The sequence below is a fragment of the Mustela nivalis genome (genome assembly GCF_964662115.1).
Source record: "Mustela nivalis genome assembly, chromosome: 8".
NCBI lineage: Eukaryota > Metazoa > Chordata > Mammalia > Carnivora > Mustelidae > Mustela > Mustela nivalis.
This window is the reverse complement of record NC_139027.1, coordinates 106,238,626-106,257,911: the sequence shown is the minus strand read 5'-3', so window position 1 is coordinate 106,257,911 and position 19,286 is coordinate 106,238,626. Positions and strand designations below refer to the sequence as shown.

Sequence of the window (19,286 nt, the reverse complement as noted above, 5' to 3'; positions counted from 1 at the left end):
TTTTGGTCAGACAATTATTTTTGAGTTTGAAATTATATTGGTGAAATACCTCTGCATGTGGATGGTAAATGACTGATGAGAAATAGAAACAAAGATTATTGGAACTGAGAAGGTCTAGCAAATAAAACAAAGTCTTTCACATGGACATTCAGCCCTGCAGGGTACTGGTGGCATATAACCATTAACTTACTGATGTGAGGGTGGCAGCCTAACTCCTTGCCTATGGAAAGAGGGGAAATCCTCTAATGCAATTCACTTTTTTTTTTAAGATTTTAAAATTTTATTTATTTGACAAAGAGGTAGAGAGAGAGGGAACATAAGCAGGGGGAGTGGGAGAGGGAGAAGCAGGCATCCCGCTGATCAGGGAACCCGATGCAAGTCTCCATAGGTCCCAGGACGCTGGGATCATAACCTGAGCCGAAGGCAGACACTTAACTACTGAGCCACCCAGGAACCCCACTTTTTTTTTTTTTAAGATTTTATTTATTTATTTAAGAGAGAAAGCGTGAATGAGAGAGAGCAGAGCAGGGGAGAGGGGCAGTGGGAGTGGAAGAAGTAGACTGCCCAGCGAGCAGGGAACCTGATACGGGCCTTGATCCCAGGACCCTGAGATCATGACCTGAGCTAAAGGCTGACAATTAAGCAACTGAGTCACCCAGGTGCCTCGCAATTCACTCTTAAAGCCCAAAATTTCTCCTGAAACCCTCTCTTTGCCCAGCTCCTTCCCTTGCCCTATCCTGCATTCTTTACTCTCTTCTGTGCTTCACCACAAAATCCTAAACAAATACTATTTAAATCATCTAAAAATAGCAAAAGGAAAAATAGATTCATGATTTTGAATCTCAAATTATAGCTACCTCAGAAATGACATAAAGTCTCATTGAGCATTAAAGGAATTAAAAATTAAGCTAGGAGGGACACCTGAGTGGCTCAGTTGGTTAAGCAGCTGCCTTCGGCTTGGGTCATGATCCCAGCATCCTGGGATGGAGTCCCACATCGGGCTCCTTGCTCAGCAGGGAGTCTGCATCTCCCTCTGCCTCTGCCTGCCGTTCTGTCTGCCTGTGCTTGCTCTCTCCCCCTCTCTCCCTCTGATAAATAAATAAAATCTTTAAAAAAAAAAATTAAGCTAGGAGATAAACGTCCTTTAGTCTGACTAAAAATCAGGTGCTTTCAACATTAAAATGATACAAAGAGATGAAAATGGGAAGTTCTTTCCCTTGCAGAAAATCTTGCCTACACAGGCACTGTATCTTTCTTACTTAATTTCAACTGAATTTGATATAAACCAACTTCAGCTTCTGATTTTCTGAATAATGCTTCAGAAAAGCTCTTCACATTTGCCCTTAATGTGTGCCAGGAAGATACAATACCAGATAAGGAGGAAGAATAATGATCCATTACTAAAAATAACATTCTATCTAAAAAAGAATGACTCAGCAAAGAGTTTAGTCAGATAAAGATGTAATCAACTCAAACGCACTTGCATAAGAGCACAGGGATTTACAATAATCAAGTTTATTCACACTGTCCCTAGATCATTGCTGTAAAACATAAACACCTCCAGTGGTAGTGCTAAGAAATGGTAGACAAATTGTGTTGTAAGTAGAACAGTATTTTCTCCTCAAATATCTACTAAGCAAAACTTGTAATAACAAGGACTCTGATTTTCAAAGACTAATTCATAGCCTAAAACTCTTTAATTTAGCAGAAAGAAATATGGTTTATAAAACGAGTTGTCAAAACTAATAATTATAAGTTAAAATAAAAGCTAACATTTATAAGCCACTTAGGGATCAGGCAGTTTTTTTTTTTTACTGATGTTAAGAGCAAGGAGCTATTATTATTCTTGTTTTACAGATGAGGTGATTTAGGCACAGAGAGGTTAAGTAACTTGCCCAACGTCATACAGTTGGTACCAGGTAGTTAAGGATTCAAATACAGGCAGTCTGACAGTGCAGTCTGCTTAGAGCTAAACAAAATGCAGAATTATGTGAGAAACGCAAAGTCACTATTATTGAAAATTTTGAAAAAATGGGTCTAAAATATATTAAGAAATAAATTTTTTTGTAATTTATTTTAAGTATTTTAAACAATTGGTTATTTATGGTTACACTTCTTTTATCTAACATTATTGAGAGATGTGTTTCATATAAATCATCTTTTTCTCATTAGATGAGTCATATCCCTTTTTATTTTGATTGTTCTCTGACGGAAATCTGTCTAAAAATCTACAATATATCTATCCACCTTCCAACAGAAGATGATGAGCATGATTTAACCTGGTCTAGAGGATTCAGAGCATCATTATGCACACCTGGTCATATGCAGTCCAGTTGGGTTGCACATGATTACTTAAGAAGACAGTGCTTGTGGGAGACCTTAATGGGAAGTCCTTCAGTAATGAGTGGGAGCAAAAGGGACAAGAGGAAGATGGTGACATGCTGTATTCTTACCCTCTGGGGGGTAAGAGTGCCTGCTCTCTGGGTAGATAATTAGCTGCACTTGCTAATTTGCATCATCTTTCATTATTGTTTCCCAAAGAGTAAATGGGATAATTTAAAGTGGTACACACACGAACTTTAATATTTTGATAGTTAATATACTTTATATTCATCTATAGATTCTACTTGTCACAAGTGATACTCATTTTCATTTTTTTCTTCTAAAAAATTAACCATGAAATATTTAAACTTGGGTAAAAGATTAGAAGGCATACTTATCAAAATTTTGAGTGACAGAAAACTAGGAGAGAATAACTGATGAATTAATTGATGTCATCGATAGGTTGGAATAATAGTCCAAAGTGAACACAATGAAACTTAATAGACATTGGTGTAAAATCTTATACCTAGATTCAAAAATTTAGATGAACACATAGGGATCAGGAGATACTTGGCTGTGATTGTCAATTTTATCTGTCTACTTGGCTAGGCTACACTCCTGTTATTAAATCAAACACTAGGGACGCCTGGGTGGCTCAGTTGGTTAAGCAGCTGCCTTCGGCTCAGGTCATGATCCCAGCATCCTGGGATCGAGTCCCACATCGGGCTCCTTGCTCCGCAGGGAGCCTGCTTCTCCCTCTGACTCTGCCTTCCACTCTGTCTGCCTGTGCTCGCTCTCACTCTCTCTCTCTTACAAATAAATAAAATCTTTAAAAATAAATAAATAAATCAAACACTAATCTACTTGTTGCTGTGAGGGTATTTTGTAGATGTGATTAATACCCACAAGCAGGTGACTTTAAGTAAAGGAGATAAGCTGGGTTTGCCTGATTTAATCAGTTAAAAGGTGTTAAGAATTGTACTGAGGTTTCCCTGAAGAAGAAAAAATTCAGCTCCTTCCAGAGAGTTCCAGCCTGCTCTTCTTGACAAACTACCTTCTGGATTCGGACTTGCCTAGCCAGCTACCATAATCACATCAGCCAATTCCTTGTAATAAATCCTTAATATATATCTTCTACTGGTTCTTTTTTTCTAGTTGAACCCTGAATAATACACAGGCTTAGTACTTTCGGATGAGAAAAAGATTTTTTCCTAGGCAAAGAACTTTATTAATCTTGTTTCAAACTTTATTCCCAGGCTTCTTCAGCTTAATAAGCTGCAAAGAATGAATTGTGTATAAGCAAAAACTGAAAAGAGCTGCAGTGTCCAAGGGGCTTGGGCTTAAAAATATTAGAGATCTAGATTTTATCAGATCCATGAACAAAATTTTAAAAAGCAGTCATAATATAAAATAGCAGCTCCCAGTAACTTCTTTAAGTTTTATTTTCTTCAGAAGTTTACTCAATTCAGTTTGCTTCATTCTTGGAAGCTTCATCAAAATTCTCCACAAGATCTGGAACTTCATCATCATCATCCTCTCCGGTAGCAAGTGGTGCTTTTCCATCCACAGATTGTTTGGGCAGAGCTTCAGCCAGTCTTCTTAAACTAGTCAGACTGTCTGCACCAAGTTGGTTTAAGATACTGGGTAGCATTTCTGTCAGCTGCTTTGTCTCAGCATGGCCTGTAAGGGTGAAAGTGTTCGCTGCCAGCGATGCCTGAACTTTGGGGTTGTTAAAGTGGATCACTGTTCCTTGGTTTGTGAACATATTCACTTCTTCAATACCAGAGATATTGTTTACCCCTAACTTCTTTAAGGAGAACTGAAGTTTTTTATCATCTGCTGTAGCTGTTCTATGAACCACCTTCTTTCCGCGAGCAGTTCCTTTCCCACCAATGCGCACTTGTGCTTGCAGTTTGGCGAGTTTCTCCTGGTTCATGATAGTTTCTTTCATCTTGTTGGAGCGGAAATGGGACCGCGCGGGGTACTAGGGTTGGTGCTCAGGGGGTCTCGGGCGGACCAGCTGAGATTAGGTGCACACACGCGGGGACGCAAGATGGCAGCTAGAGCGAGAAAAAGATTTCAATTCGCTCTAAGCTTGTTAAGAATCATCACTGTGAGTGGGTGCCCAAAACAACAAACAGGATCTTGGAAACAATATACACAAGATACACTATTTGGAGAGGGAGGGCAACAACTCCAGTGAAGGAGTCCATAGAGGAGTTGTTCTGTCCAACTCCTCTGCCATAATTTAATACAGACTAACACTTAATATGACTGAAGGAAGCAGTTCTGGTTTAATGTTAATAACTTTGTAAGAAATAAATGTATTAAATAATGTCATAAGCTGCATTGTATGAAAAATACTACACTAGATAACCTCCAAATTTCCCTAATTAATTCTACAATTCTGTAATTTTACTTTTATTATTATTATTATTATTATTATTATTTTTTAAAGATTTTATTTATTTATTTGACAGAGAGAGAGATCACAAGTAGGCAGAGAGGCAGGCAGAGAGAGAGGGGGAAGCAGGCTCCCTGCTGAGCAGAGAGCCTGATGTGGGGCTCGATCCTAGGACCCTGAGACCATGACCTGAGCCAAAGGCAGAGGCTTAACCCGCTGAGCCACCCAGGTGCCCTATAATTTTACTTTTAATACCTACGCTTCTATTGTATGCTGCTAAAAGTCCTTATACTTGTAGTTCATGCTAATTTTCCTTGTCTAGAAAATCTGGTGTGTTGGATGTCTTCTTACTCGCTTTCTAGATCCACTCCATCCTTCTCTATGCCCTGGGACATTAACCCATGTCCACTGCACTAATGGGCTTCCTTCCCCTCCGGCTTCTGATTAGGTTTGGTTGACAGGCAGCAGTAGGCAGTATGAAGGGAAGAGAGTGAGGTATCTCTCCAACATACCTCTTGGTTTCTTTCTCAGCATTCTAGTAGCCACTATAGCCGTCACCCTTCAGGCCCAGGGTGCTAATGCCATTGGTGTTACTAGCCTGGGGATTACTTTGCAGTTTCCTTTCATCCTGTCTACACTTTCAGAAATAGACCCTTTATTAAACTTGTCTCAAATGACTCAATTTAAATGTGTCATTTGCTTCCTGTCAGAACTCTACCTGATACATCAAGTAACTCTTCAGCTGAACAGTGAAGCAGTCTTTTAGAGTAAATATGGAGGAAGATAGTCTTAAAATATTAAGATTATAAAAAAACATATATCAAAGCAAGAATCTCATAAAAAATTATCAACTAGAAACAAGAGTCCTTTTGGTTCCAAAACTAACCTCTCTCTCCTCTGGAATCCCTTAGTTCTCAATTTCTATCTGTTGCCCTTATTAGTCATGATCACCTTTCTATATGTACTTCTGTTAAAAAGAAAAATTTTCTGATTTATGTAAATCTTCAGAAATGGATATTATGACTGTTATCAGACAGGGCTTCTCAAATGTCCATGGGATATTTAGATAACCTGTGATGAATGCAGGTATATTCTCTAGAGGTCTGGAAAGAAGGAAGGCATTTTTTTGAAGTCTTAGGTATGATATCAAAATATGAATTTTGAAATCTATTGCATACATTATAGCAGTTAGTTGTTTTCAACTATTCACTTCCCTTTAAACCTTCAAGTAAATTTGGGGCTCAGGAAATTGCAGCATCTTTATCATATAGTTCAATATTTGCTCAAAGCCATATTGAGAAGCATAAGATTAAAATTTCTTGATATTGTCAGCTTACTTTTGTGAGAGGCATACAGCATAATGGTTAAAACCTAGAGGATTTTGGCACCAGACCATCTCAGTTCAAATCCTAGTTTTCCTACTAAATATTTTCTGTGATGTTAAGCAAATTATTGTTCTGTGCTGTAGGTTTCACATCTTATAGAGATAATAGAACCTATCTTAAAATTGGGTAAAACACTTAAAACAATATGGAAAATGCTTAATTAGAGATAGCTTATTATTTATTATTCTTAGGTATAATATAACCACTTCCACATAAGGGAAAGAGTTCTTTTTTGAGGGGTGGCATTACTTTCCCTTTTATTTTTTATTTTATTTTTTAAATTCCAGCGTGATTAATATACAGTTTTATATTAGTTTCAAGTGTACAATATAGTACTCTTTTTGACAGCAGAAGCTTCCTCAACAGTCTCTACTTACCTTACTTGCCAAATCAATCAATCCTTTTCATTTCTTCTATCAAACTTAACTTATTTACTGATGTGCACAGCACACTGAATGCTAGCAGATTGTAGGATTCTCTTTAGTAAATGTGTACATTTCTGTTCCCCAACCTTGCATGCTTACCAAAGATCAGGAGTGTTTGTTCCCAAACTTATCTGTGTCAGGTTTACTGTTTATTATAACTAAGGATTTAATTAAATACCTGTAAACTGATTACATATAAGTGCAAAAAGAAAATGTGTTTCTATGTAATGTTATTGAAAAACAGTGAGAGCCATTAAAAATGATCCACTTTAATTAAAGGTGAAGCATCTATAAATGACTGAGGAAAAAGTCTGAAAATATCTGGAAGGATTCTGCTCACAGAATGTTCCATAAGTGTCTTTAGTTTCTTGTTTCCTTAAAAACTGGATTTGGGAAATCATAGATGATGCATTTGAGTGTGGTTTATATTAGAAAAGCTACTAGTATCATTTCAGTATTTAGTATTTCAGTAGATCAATGCTAAATAACAGGCAAGTTGTATTTCTATGTCAAAAAATGGTCAAGTGAATGTTTCAATGTATATGATTTAGATTTAAAATAAATTTAAGATATTTACATACTTTTATAATGCAATTAAAAACTGATATCATTAACTTTTCTCTGCCATAGAAGTTTCCCTCTCTTAAATAAGATGTTAATAAAGTAGAAGTTCATATGTATCTGTTATAAAAGATATATATCAACTTAAATACTAAAAATGATTCCTAAATTTTATAATTGAGGGCAAGTTAACTCCTATACATAGTAGTTATGGAAAACATTGTTTATATTTTCTAGTTCCTTCTTGCATCCAGAGAAATCTATCAACTAACTGGCTATGCTTTACTAGGAAGAATTCTAGATTGCTAGACCAGAAAAAAAAAAAGATGGCACTATATCAATTTTGGTTTTGTCTAAAGTCTGAGTGTTTCTATTAGAATAACTGATAAATGCTTTATCCACATAATTTTGGAGATTTTTTTTTTATCCAGGAGTTCTAATTATCAGCCTTGCTTATTACCATCAGAACAAATTCTGAATCTAAAAGAAGCTGACAAAATTTAAAGCTTTTGTGTGTATGAATATTTATGACTATATTCTAACACTTTTCAGAAAGTAGCTCTAAAATTTTATTTTAGATTACATGAAGTCGTTTTTAATTTACATGGTAGAGGGAATTCTACCTATAATAATTTTTTAAAAAGATTTTCTTATTTATTTAGAGAGAGAGGGAGAGAGAGTTTGGAGAGAGAGGCAGAGAATCCTTAAGCAGACTCCGTGTTGAGCCCTGAGGCTTGATACGAGGACCCCAAGATCATGATCTAAGCTGAAACCAAGAGTCAAATACTCTTGGTTTCAAGACTGACTGAGTCACCCAGGTGCTCCTACTTACAATGATTTGTATTTCTTTTTGAGATATCTTTATTTTGAATTCCTTTTATTCTTAATTTACGTTGAATCTTCTTTTTTCCTAAAGCATTTTCTCTTTGATAGATCACTTTAATCAATTTTCTTCGTTCCAATATGTGTGATAAAAATTGTTTGAGTTCGTTCACTGATACCTACAAAAGAAAAGATTTTTGCTCATTTTTTCATGGGTAACTTTTCAAAATGATACAAGAATATGAAAATTTTATCTGTTCATCTCATAAATACTATTTAATGCAATCACTCTAATTCCTGCTTATTTTAAATCCAAATGATGATTCACTTCACTTTAAGAATTCATATCTTTTATGAATAAAAACCTTTTAAACCTCTTGCATTTTCATCTGAACTTCAGAGCCACACATTAAAACCTGAATGTTATCAATAAAATAAAATGGTAGGAGAATTTAACCAATTTTACCCTTTTAGTGGTAAGTTGTCATGGTAATATCAATTGTGTGAGCTTAAAAAAAAAAGGAAGATGTTGGTATTCCTTATATATTACAACAAATTTATAATGGTAGTATAGAGATAGTATAGAATATATACTGGTAGATAGTATAGAAAATATTGTCACTGTATGGAGAAAAATCTTAAAAATTGTTTTCCAAAGTACTTTCCAGAAGTTATATAATTAATCTATTTTAACTAAGGAAAGAGATTTGGAAGGATTGTTTTTGAGTAGTAGAAAATAATGAAGATTTTAAGAGAGAAGATTGAAAAGCTTTATGGAAATACATGTTCATAATTTATATATATACTTTTTTAGGAAAAATTATATTTGGAGACAAAAAAATTCCTTTATTTGTCAACCACTACTTCCAAGAAGAGTAAAGGTTTTTTGTTTGCCTTTTTATACAGTATCACAATTTAAACTTCCTCTTTTCAAGATCACTTTCTGGAATGCCTAAAATGCTTTCCTCTGTAGTAGCAAAGGCATCTGAACAGTGGCTCAGAGGTTAGAGCCTGTAGAGACATGGAGTCACGAAAGGACTTATAAAAAAACCCCCAGCAAACCAGCTATATTGAGATATAATTCACATATTGTAATTATACATGTATAATTGCACGTTTAAAGTGTACAGCTCAATGGTGTTTAGACTACTCACAGAAGTGTGTGACTAGCACCACAGTCAATTTTAGAACATTTTTATCACCTCGAGAAGAAACCATGAATCCTTTAGTTATTAGCCTTCCTATTCTCCCCTCCCCCTACCCCCAGCCTCAACAACGACTAATCTGTGCTTTGTCTCAATGGAGTCCCCTATTCTGGATTTTCATATGAATGAAATCGTATCGTATATAATATACTATAAGGGTTTTTGTGACTGACTTCTTTCACTTAACATTTTCCAGACTGACCCCATGTTAGCAGCTTATCTTTTTTTTTTTTTTTTAAGATTTTACTTATTTATTTGACAGAGATCACAAGTAGACAGAGAGGCAGAGAGAGAGAGGGAAGCAGGCTCCCTGCTGAGCAGAGAGCCCGATGCAGGGCTCGATCCCAGGACCCTGAGATCATGACCCTCGAGAGCCCAACGCAGAGGCTTAACCCACTGAGACAACCAGGTGCCCCAGCTTATCTCTTTTTATGGCTGAATAATACTCCTTACATGGATATTCTACATTTTCTTCATACATTTGCCTGCTGATGGACATTTGAGCTGTTTCCAACTTTTAGCTAAAATGAATAATGGTGCTATAAACATTCATGTACAAGTTGATGTGTGGGTATGGAAGGACTTTAAATGTGATACTTCTTATTGAAGGGTGGCCAGATTAAGCAATTACAAAGACAAAATGCCCAGTTAAATTTGAATTTCACACAAGCAGTAAATTTTTTTAAAAGTGTAAGAATGTAACCAATATTGCATGTTAATAGACAGACCCAGTGTATAAAATGCTCAAAATCAATGGGTGGGTGTTCAAGTCAGTGGCAGCTCTGCTCTGTGCTGTCGTTCAGAGACCCAGGCAGGATGAGCCTCTGCCAAGTTTCAGCATGTGGATTCAAGGTTTCCCTGAGCATTTACATCTAGCAGACAGAAAGGGAAAGAACATAGAAGATCATGTACAGAAAGGGGTTTTGTTTTGTTTCATCTGGTTTGCTCCTTTTTTTTTTTTTCTTCAATAGGCCAGACCTGGAAGTGGCAAAGGGTGGCATTGATTTTCCATTGGCTGAAACTATCACATGGCATCACCCAAATGCACAGGGAGAATGGAAACATAACATACCTGGGTATCATGAAGAAGAGCACGTGGACTTTGATGAACCTCCAGCATTCTTTGGTATAACTGGGTGAACATATGTCATTGCCATTAAAAGAAATGCAATGTTTCAATTTAAAAATAGTCAACAGCTTTGTCGAAGAGGCAGTTACAAGTCTGGCAAATGCCTCTGATTGTCTGGTGTCATTCCTCCTATCTCCTCCTTCTACAGAGGCCATTGCTTCAAGGTTTTGATTCCTTTCCCACCTGGTAGGAGTGGGCAGAACAACTGCCAACCAGTGTGTTAGGGAGCCCAGCAGACAGAGAGCCTTTCTCTAATCCTGGAAGGCGCCCAGAGATTACATAATTCCAATAATAAGTATTAATTAAGTGTTTATCTCAGGCCCTGTTCTAAGAACTGGGGAGACCTTCATAAACAAAAAATTCCCTGCACTCAAAAGCTAATGTTCTGGTGGGGAAGATAATAGACAACTAATCAATGGTTAAAAGCAGGTTGTTGTTGTTAAGAGTACAGATGGAATTGATAAAAGTTGGTGTTATTTGGTATAGGATGGTTAGGGACAAGTTCTCTGATAACTTTTGAATAGATCCCTATGAGGGTAAGGAGAGAGTTAGTCCTACAAATACCACAGGGAAGACTTCTGGCAGAAGAAACAGTAAAAGCAAAGGCCCTGAGGCATGAGCATACTAGTGTGGTAGTGAGATTGGTGCAGCTGCTGCAGATTGGGAGTGGGGGAGTAGTAAATAAGACAGAGGGAGCTCTGAGGCTGGCATCAGGATTCTGAACTGCGTTCTGTGTGAAGGGCAGACTTTTGGAGGGTTCTGAGTAGAACAGCGATAATGACTGACTTACATTTCAAAAAGATCACTGTGGCTGCTGTATAGAGAATATTATGTGTTGGAGAAAGGGTGGGAAAAGAGAGGTTGCTGAAATGAACTGGGTGAGAGTTGATGGCCATGAAGGAAGAAAATGGTAGGGGGAAGTGGTGATAGTGGTTGGTTTCTGAATGTATTCAGAGGTATTACTGGCAGGATTTTCTGTTGAAGGATTTATAATGTATATTCTAGTTTTCAAGCAGTAAACCAAATGGAAGTCTGTTTCTAAACGTATGTGCTTGGGAAGTGTTTTTAAACTCCTAAGGGCCATTAAAGATTAACCACAACTCTCAATCAGAGTGACATGATGTTCCAAAAATGCCTTACCTAGCTCTCCTGCCTCTTCGCTCCCTGTCTCCTGAAGATTCATGGCTGGATGGTTTTTTCTTATGCATCTGTTTGAACATATCACTGCCAACTCAGAAACCCTCAGTTCTCAGTGACAACATGATAAAATCAAAATTGTTTGGACAGAATCTAAGGTTCTTCTTAGTCTAGCTTAAAAATGACATAGTAACCTTACTTCTAATGACTCCCACACCTACATGGACATCCACAACCAAACTCTTCTACTCCCTGCTTCCCAAATAGAAGAGCTTCTTTCTTACTTTCTCATTCTTGCTTATTCAGTTTTCATTGCTTCCTCTTTTCTATTATCTCAAATATCACTCCTATTCCTAGGCCTACCTCAAATTCCTTCTACCCAAAGCCCTCCATTCCACTCTTCAACAGTGATCTTGCTTCCCTCCCACCTTACAGTGCCTTCCCTTCTTGGTTAGCAGTAGCTCACTGCTCTATGGTCTCTCCAGCTGAGATCATTCCAGAGCATACATTTCACATTTTATCTGCTCAATTAATTACAGATGCTTCATAAAATTTTTTGTATAGTTCTCATCTCAAGTAGAATGTAAAGGGTAATCCTTGAGTAAAGGGGATCCTAATGAATGTGTGGATTTCTTTATTTGGGGGAACTCTCTTGTTTTCTTAAAGCCCAGGAAAGGTAGAAGCATCCTCTCCTAAGTGAGACTAACCATCTGTGGGCTTAGAGAAAAGAAAGTTTGAATTTATCTTACCGTACATTTAATCTTAATTTATTTGTGGCTAGATCATGCTTTTTAATGGCTAGATGCATTTCTATTCTACTTTGCCTGAAAGCAAAAACAAACACATAACGACAATACTGGGATGCAGAATACATTTTTAATAGCTTCCTGTTTAAAAGAGTAAGCTGTCTGCCAAGGCTAGAGGTTTGACTTAAGGTTTTTTTTTTTTTTTGGTTATTGTTGTTTTTGTTTGTTTGGTTTTTTGCTTTGACTTAAGGTTTTTCACATTGTTTTGTTCGGATGGTAATTAAGTTTTATTCTTAAAACAACACAAAAGTTTACTTTTTAAACACAGAAACTTTAACATATGAACAGATAACTTATTCACAATTGTTCAACATAATTACTTATACTCCAAAATAAATTTGTTAGAAATTTTAAAAATTTCATTTATATTTCCTTCTTAGTATTTTTTGCTCACCACTAATTAACTGTGTCTAACTGTGGGCAAGTTAATTAACTCCTCTGTGGCTCAGTTTAAAATAAACACAAATAGTAAACATAAATGTAAAATGGGGGGTAATAATATTGCCTAAATCATTTCAATTATTGTGAGGATCATGTAAGTTAATACATGTGAAAAGCCCTGTATATAGAAAATACTCCATAAATATTAGCTATTATGATTATTATTATATTGACTATATACAGACTCAATGTAAATAAATGTTACTGCTTTTCTGTTTCAGATTCTAAACCACTAGGACCTAGATATTTTGGCTATTTAATTTGCTCTGTTCATCAGTGAACTAAGATGTCTTCAGCCTGGGGAATCAGTAAACATTATTATTATTATTATTGAAATATAGTTTTTTAATCTCCTAAGCAGAATATCTAAACACCTTTTCATTAGCAGAAAATATTTTTATACTATATATTTTTCTGGACTAATTTCACTTACGGACAGTAAACAACAATTTCAGCATATCCTTGGACCCCACTGTTGCTAGAAATGTCTTTAATGCTCCCAAATTTTCAATAGCAACAACACAACTAGTGTTAATAGGACTTTAATAGCCTCCTCAAATAATTTCTGGGAGGCAGCAGGTATGAAACAATCAAGTAATGAACCAATCTGTTCTTTAAGAGCTGTAAGAATCAGTGATTCATTCATTCAGTATATTTATGCTGGGCATTCACTAGGAATTGGAAGGTAGAATGGCAAATTAGACAGGGGAATCTGTCTGATCTTATGGAACTCCCATTTGTCTGTGAGAAAGCAATAACAAGTAAACAAATAAATGAACAAGTTAATATCAGGTGTCAATACATGCTATGAAAAGATTAAAACAAGGAGCTGTAAAGAGTGAAATACAGGATGAGGAAGGGTTGGTGCATAGCTAATTTAGATGCCCAAGAAAAGCCTCATGAAGAGGTGAACTTGAAGCCAAGAATTTAATGACAAGAAAGCAGTCCTGCATAGTTAGGTGGCAGAGCATTTTAGGCAGAGATAACAGTAAGTACCAATGTTCTAAAGTGGGGGCAAATTTGTATGGTCTAGGAATAAGGCCCATGTAGCTGAATGAGTATGAGTTAAGGGAAGAATTATAGAAGAGAAAGAGAGAGAGAGAAGTAGGGGGTCACATCACAAGGGATATGGTAAAGAGTAAGTATTTTATTAAAGAGATAAGAGGAAGAAACCAGAGGGTTTTAAGTGACATACCCTGATTTATATTTTAGAAAGAAAGAAAGAACATTTTGGCTGACATGTGAGGAGCAGAACTGCACAGGATTAAGAGTGGGAGGGAGCAAGAAGAATGGTTCAGAGACTACTGTAGTCAACCAGGGTTGGGATGATGAGATTTGAAGTGCAGAAGCAATGGAGGTACACTACTTAGGCAAACTTAGGATATGTTTTGGAAATAATGCAGCTGGGGAATGGATATGGATCAGATGTAGGAATAAGAGAAAGGACAAAGTCAAAGATAACTTCTTGTCTTTTGACGAGACCAGTTGAGTGGATGGAGATTCCAATTACACAGATGAAGAAGAATGGTGAGCGAGGGTGAATTTTTGAGGAGGGAATCCATCTCATCCCACTAGACACACAACTCTATATATGGTAATGACTCCAAACTGGTTTTCTGGTTTTTTTTTTTGATTGTTATTGTTGTTTTTGTTTTTGTTTTTGTTTGTCTTAGAGGAGTAAGTGTGAGCCATGTTTGCTTTGGAATGAGAAATGAGTGTCACTGCTTGCAAATGAGAGATAGGTGAGAAGTTAAAGAAGGACTGGTGGGTAAGGATTTTTTGCCTGTCAGTGCCTTGTGTTCCTTAGGGCTAAACAAAGGCTTTCTTGCTTTCCTTAACTAACTATGTCCCTTTTTCTTTCCCGGCTCACATGCCCCAAAATAGTGACTGTTCCTTGGCACTGTGTAATACCCTAAATTCTGCTGAAAAATTTCTCTGGAAAAAGAGCACATGGAAGGTAAGCGCTTATTGAAGGCATCAGTGAGGACAATAGGAATGGCAAAACAAGAATAGCTCAGCACCTCCTCATTAGTGGCCCTTGTCTAGGTCAATGAATGAGGTGTTACAGGGTTATGGAAGAGACAGCAATACGGTATGCTGTCTTTGGTTTGGCAAGAGGGAGGAACTGAATTTCTACTTCCTCCACGATATACAGATGTGGATTCTATATCTTATGTTTAGGTCACTATATTTCTAAAGAGTATGAACATTAGTGCTCCAGGCATTATCAAAGTTAAGCCAAGTTATGGAGAAAGGCAAGAGGATGTGGAAAAAAAGAAGAATTTTCTTTTCAGGTTTCCCTAGGTTATTGGTTCTCAGAGGAAGGTCCCTGGAATGACAACACCAAACATCACGTGGGAATCAGTTAGAAATGCAAATTCTCAGTTCCACTCAAGGTCTACAGAAGCAGAAACTTTGAGGGTGAAACCCAGTACTATGTGTTTTAACAAGTCCTTCAGGTGATTCAGATATATGCTAAAGTTTGGAACTCTTGCCCTAGGTCATATTGAAGAAGGTAGTCAGCCAAATAAAGTGGAATTAAAATACATAAATAAAATACAATAAAAATTTATATCACTCATCAGACAGTGAAAATATCTACACTTATAGCAAAAATTCACACTGATGTTGTCTGGATTATGGTTTTATTTATTTATTTTTAAAGATTTTATTTATTTATTTGACAGACAGACTTCACAAGCAGGCAGAGAGGCAGGCAGAGAGAGGGGAAAGCAGGCTTACTGCTGAGCAGAGAGCCCGATGCGGGGCTCGATCCCAGGACGCTGGGATCATGACCTGAGCCGAAGGCAGAGGCTTTAACCCACTGAGCCACTCAGGCGCCCCTGGTTTTATTTATTTTTAAATATTTTATTTGCTTATTTGTCAGAGAGAAAGAGAGGGAGAGAGGGAGCACAAGCAGGGGAAGTGGCAGGCAGAGGGATAAGCAGGCTCCCTGCTGAGCAAGGAACCCTTGTGGGACTTGGGCCCAGGACCATGGGATCATAACCTGACCCAAAGACAGATGCTTAACTGACTGAGCCATCCTAGTGTCCCTAAATTATGGTTTTAATCAGCCATTTAAGGTATATCAGAGATTATTCAAGCTTTCTAGGTTGTCTTGAATGTATATATATTTGGAAAAAAGAGACTGTCACTTTTGAAGTTGTAAATCTCACTGTTTTAGTAGTTTTTCTTCCTTACTGTAAGATGCTATTTATGAGATGCTTATATTGAAGCCAAGATGTTTTTGGTGATGGTCTTAGTGTTTTTCATTTTGCCTATAGTATTTTCAGTTAAGAATATAAAAAAAAAATCTTAGAATACTTTTTCCTATTATGCCTAGAGTTTTTAAAAAGATTTTATTTATTTATTTATCAGAGACAGAGCACAAGTAGGTAGAACAGCAGGCAAAGGGAGAAACAGGCTCTCCACTGAGGAGGGACACTGATGTGGCACTCGATCACAGGACCCTGGGATCATGACCTGAGCTGAAGACAGACACTTAACCAAGTGAGCCACCCAGGCACCCTAAGATTTAAAAATATTTTTTAAAGTTAAAATTTTTAGTATTTTTTAAATTAAAAAAAAAAAAAGAAATATGGCAACAGCCACCTGTAATTTAAAGGAATAGTTAACTCTTAGAGAGAAGAAATAATTCATTCATCAATGAAAACTTTTTTTTTTTTTTTGGGAAAAGACAATGCTAATTATTTTATTGCGTATTTGCATATCTATCTTCTACAGGCATCAAATGACAATAGTCAAGAGCTATTCAAAGATGATTTTTAAAATGTAGAAAAATGGTAAAGTAGAAAGTGAAAGGGGAAAAATAAAATAGCATTAGTAATACTAATAATATAGTGCTAGCATGACACTTCTGACAATTGATAAATGCACTATAAGGGTACTTTTCTGAAGTTAAGAGAACATTAAGATGGTGGTGGGTATTGTGGAGGGCACGTATTGCATGGAGCACTAGGTGTGGTGCATAAACAATGAATTCCAGTACACCGAAAAGTAATTTAAAAATTAAAGAAAGAGAGAGAACATTAAGAACTGATACATACTAGAATATTTATATTCTACATTTGTACATGCAAGGAGCAGAAAGTTACAGTTAAATATTTTATTTATTTATTTATTTGTCAGAGAGGAAGAGAGAGAGTGCACAAGCAGGCAGAGACGGAAAGAGAAGCAGGCTCCCTTCTGAGCAAGGAGCCGGATGTGGGACTTGGTCCCAGGACCTTGGGATCATGACCTGAGCTGAAGGCAGCGGCTTAACCCACTGAGCCACCCAGGCATCCCAGAAAATTATATTTAAACACATAGCCATATTAGGTATTCATGGTACAGGTTATATATAGATTATTAAAATCAAAAGGAAACCCTAGAAAACTATTTTTTGTCATTAATTTCAGCATTTTTTTCTCATAAATTTCATTAAAGTTACTGACGAGTAGTTTCTGTTCTGTATCTGATACAAATATTGCTGAGCAGTGATATTCTTTCATTTAAAAATATTTATCAAGCACTTACTATATTTTAGAGACTAATTAAGGCTCTGAGATACAGAAGTGGGCAAAAAGTAAAGGGCCTGTATTCACAAAGTTCAATATCCAGAGGGAAGTCAAATATGAACAATTAAATGAACACATAATGACATAATGACACGTGATAATAAAACTTATTTGGAAAGTGAAGAAGTATGCTGTTTTAGAAAGATGATTAAGAGAAGTTTTGTTTAAAAATTTTTTTGTGTTTTTTTTGAGGGAGAAACATAAGAGTACATACCTGAATAAAGTGTGTAGTGGGGGCAATGAGATCCCTGATTACCTGGTAGATCATTCTAGGCAGAAGGAAGAACAGACCCTGAAGTAGAGATATAGTTGAGATTCTAAACATATTATGGAGGCCAAGATGGCTGGAATGGAGTGAGTAATGTGGAAGGTCAGAACTCAGATAAAGAGCAAAAAGCAGGTTATATGAAGTCCTGAAGGACATGATGAAGAGTTTGACTTTGTTCTATGTACAATGGAACCCATACTTTGAGGTGAAGAGACTACAGTGGCATAAGAATGTAGTCAGGGGGCGCCTGGGTGGCTCAGTGGGTTAAGCCTCTGCCTTCGGCTCGGGTCATGATCTCAGGGTCCTGGGATCAAGTCCCGCATGGGGCTCTCTGCTCAGTGGGGAGCCTGCTTCCCCCCTCTCTCTCTGCCTGCCTCTCTGCCTACTTGTGATCTCTCTCTCTCTCTGTCAAATAAATAAATAAAATGTGAAAAAAAAAAAAAAAAGAATGTAGTCAGAACTAGGGAGTTGACTACTACCATGGAGTCTCAATGGGTGACATTGGCGGCTGGTGGTAGAGTTGTTAAGTGACTGGATTCAGGATATATTTTAAAGACCACGATATTTGATGTGTTGGGTATGAAAGAAGTGGAGAGTGACTTTTAGCATCTGGTGGATGAAGGAGCCATTTGGTGGTATGAGAGACATGAGGGAAGAACAGGTTTGGGAGTGAGGAAAATCAAGAGGTCAGTAGTTAACATGTCCAGTGTCAAATGCCTTTTAGATATGCTAGTAGAGATGTCTAAGCCACATTTAGGCAATTTGTGTCTTGAGTTGAGACAGCGTATGTGATTATAGATGTTGGGAGATTGATAGAGTGTATGAGATGATGTAAAGTCAGTCTTTAGACTCTATTTTTTTAATGACTAAAAGAAAAATAGCAAAGTTATCAGCTAAGAGTGAGGGATAGATATGTTGGATTTAGGAAAACAGGAGAAAATATGAAATATGAAATAGAAACCTTAGAGTTGGGGGCAATAAATTTGACTAGGGATATGTTCAGGTTTGGAGAGAAACACTGAATGCCTACTTGAGGCTTGTGAAATTAAAATGAGACTGGTTGTGTTTATTTCCAGCCACATTTTAGATAGGTACAGGGATTGAATGGTAGAAAACTATATTAAGTCAGGGTTGAGGTTTCACCACTTAATTGGATGGAGTGCAAGAGGAGTAACTAAATGGAAGGTCTATATGAAGCAGTGATTTTACATGACACTCAAACCCTTATCTGAGGTTCCCAAATCCACAGAATCTGAAAACAAAGTTTTTTCAATAGTTTGGTGCTCAGATTCAATTTGTAGGAAAACCTGTCTGGATCTGATGTGAAGTTATTTATGTTCTTTATTTATCCCATTTAATGTGGATATTCATATGCTTGTTGCATAAAAAATAATATGCTTGAAAACAATGTATTTCCCCCAGTCTCAGCTAGATGTATTCTATAATATATGATATGTAGTTCTGTGTGTGTATATTATAGGAGGTATCCTATATGACACGTATGTCTGTGTTTGTAGTAGTGTATTTCCAAAATTTAAAAAGCTACCCAAATTCTGCCTCAAACTCTTCTAATAAACTGAAGAGGAGAAGAACTTCCCAATTCATTCTATGGGGTCAGTATTACCCTGATCCCAAAGCAAGATAAGGATACTAAAACTACAGACCAATATTCCTGATGAATATTGATGAAAAAATCTTTAACAAAATACTAGCAAATCGAATTTAAGAGTACATTACAGGATTATACAATATGATCAAGTAGGAATTATTCCTGGAATGCAAGGATGTTTCAACATAACAAAAA

At 36.7% G+C, this 19,286-nt stretch overlaps 1 protein-coding gene and 1 pseudogene across 5 annotated transcripts in view; both read right to left on the bottom strand.

Annotated features, from left to right (window-relative positions):
• SEL1L2 (SEL1L2 adaptor subunit of SYVN1 ubiquitin ligase) overlaps positions 1-19,286 on the bottom strand; it is a 115,337-nt gene that overhangs the window by 70,268 nt on the left and 25,783 nt on the right. For all 4 annotated transcript variants that reach the window (XM_082743690.1, XM_082743691.1, XM_082743693.1 and 1 more), the window contains exon 3: positions 7,930-8,098. In XM_082743690.1, coding sequence (XP_082599816.1) covers positions 7,930-8,098 — 169 coding nt within the window. The remainder of the gene's footprint in view (positions 1-7,929; positions 8,099-19,286) is intronic.
• LOC309871041 (transcription factor BTF3 pseudogene) lies at positions 3,527-4,384 on the bottom strand (annotated as a pseudogene). Its single transcript has one exon. The product of its transcript is annotated as a transcription factor BTF3 pseudogene (transcript).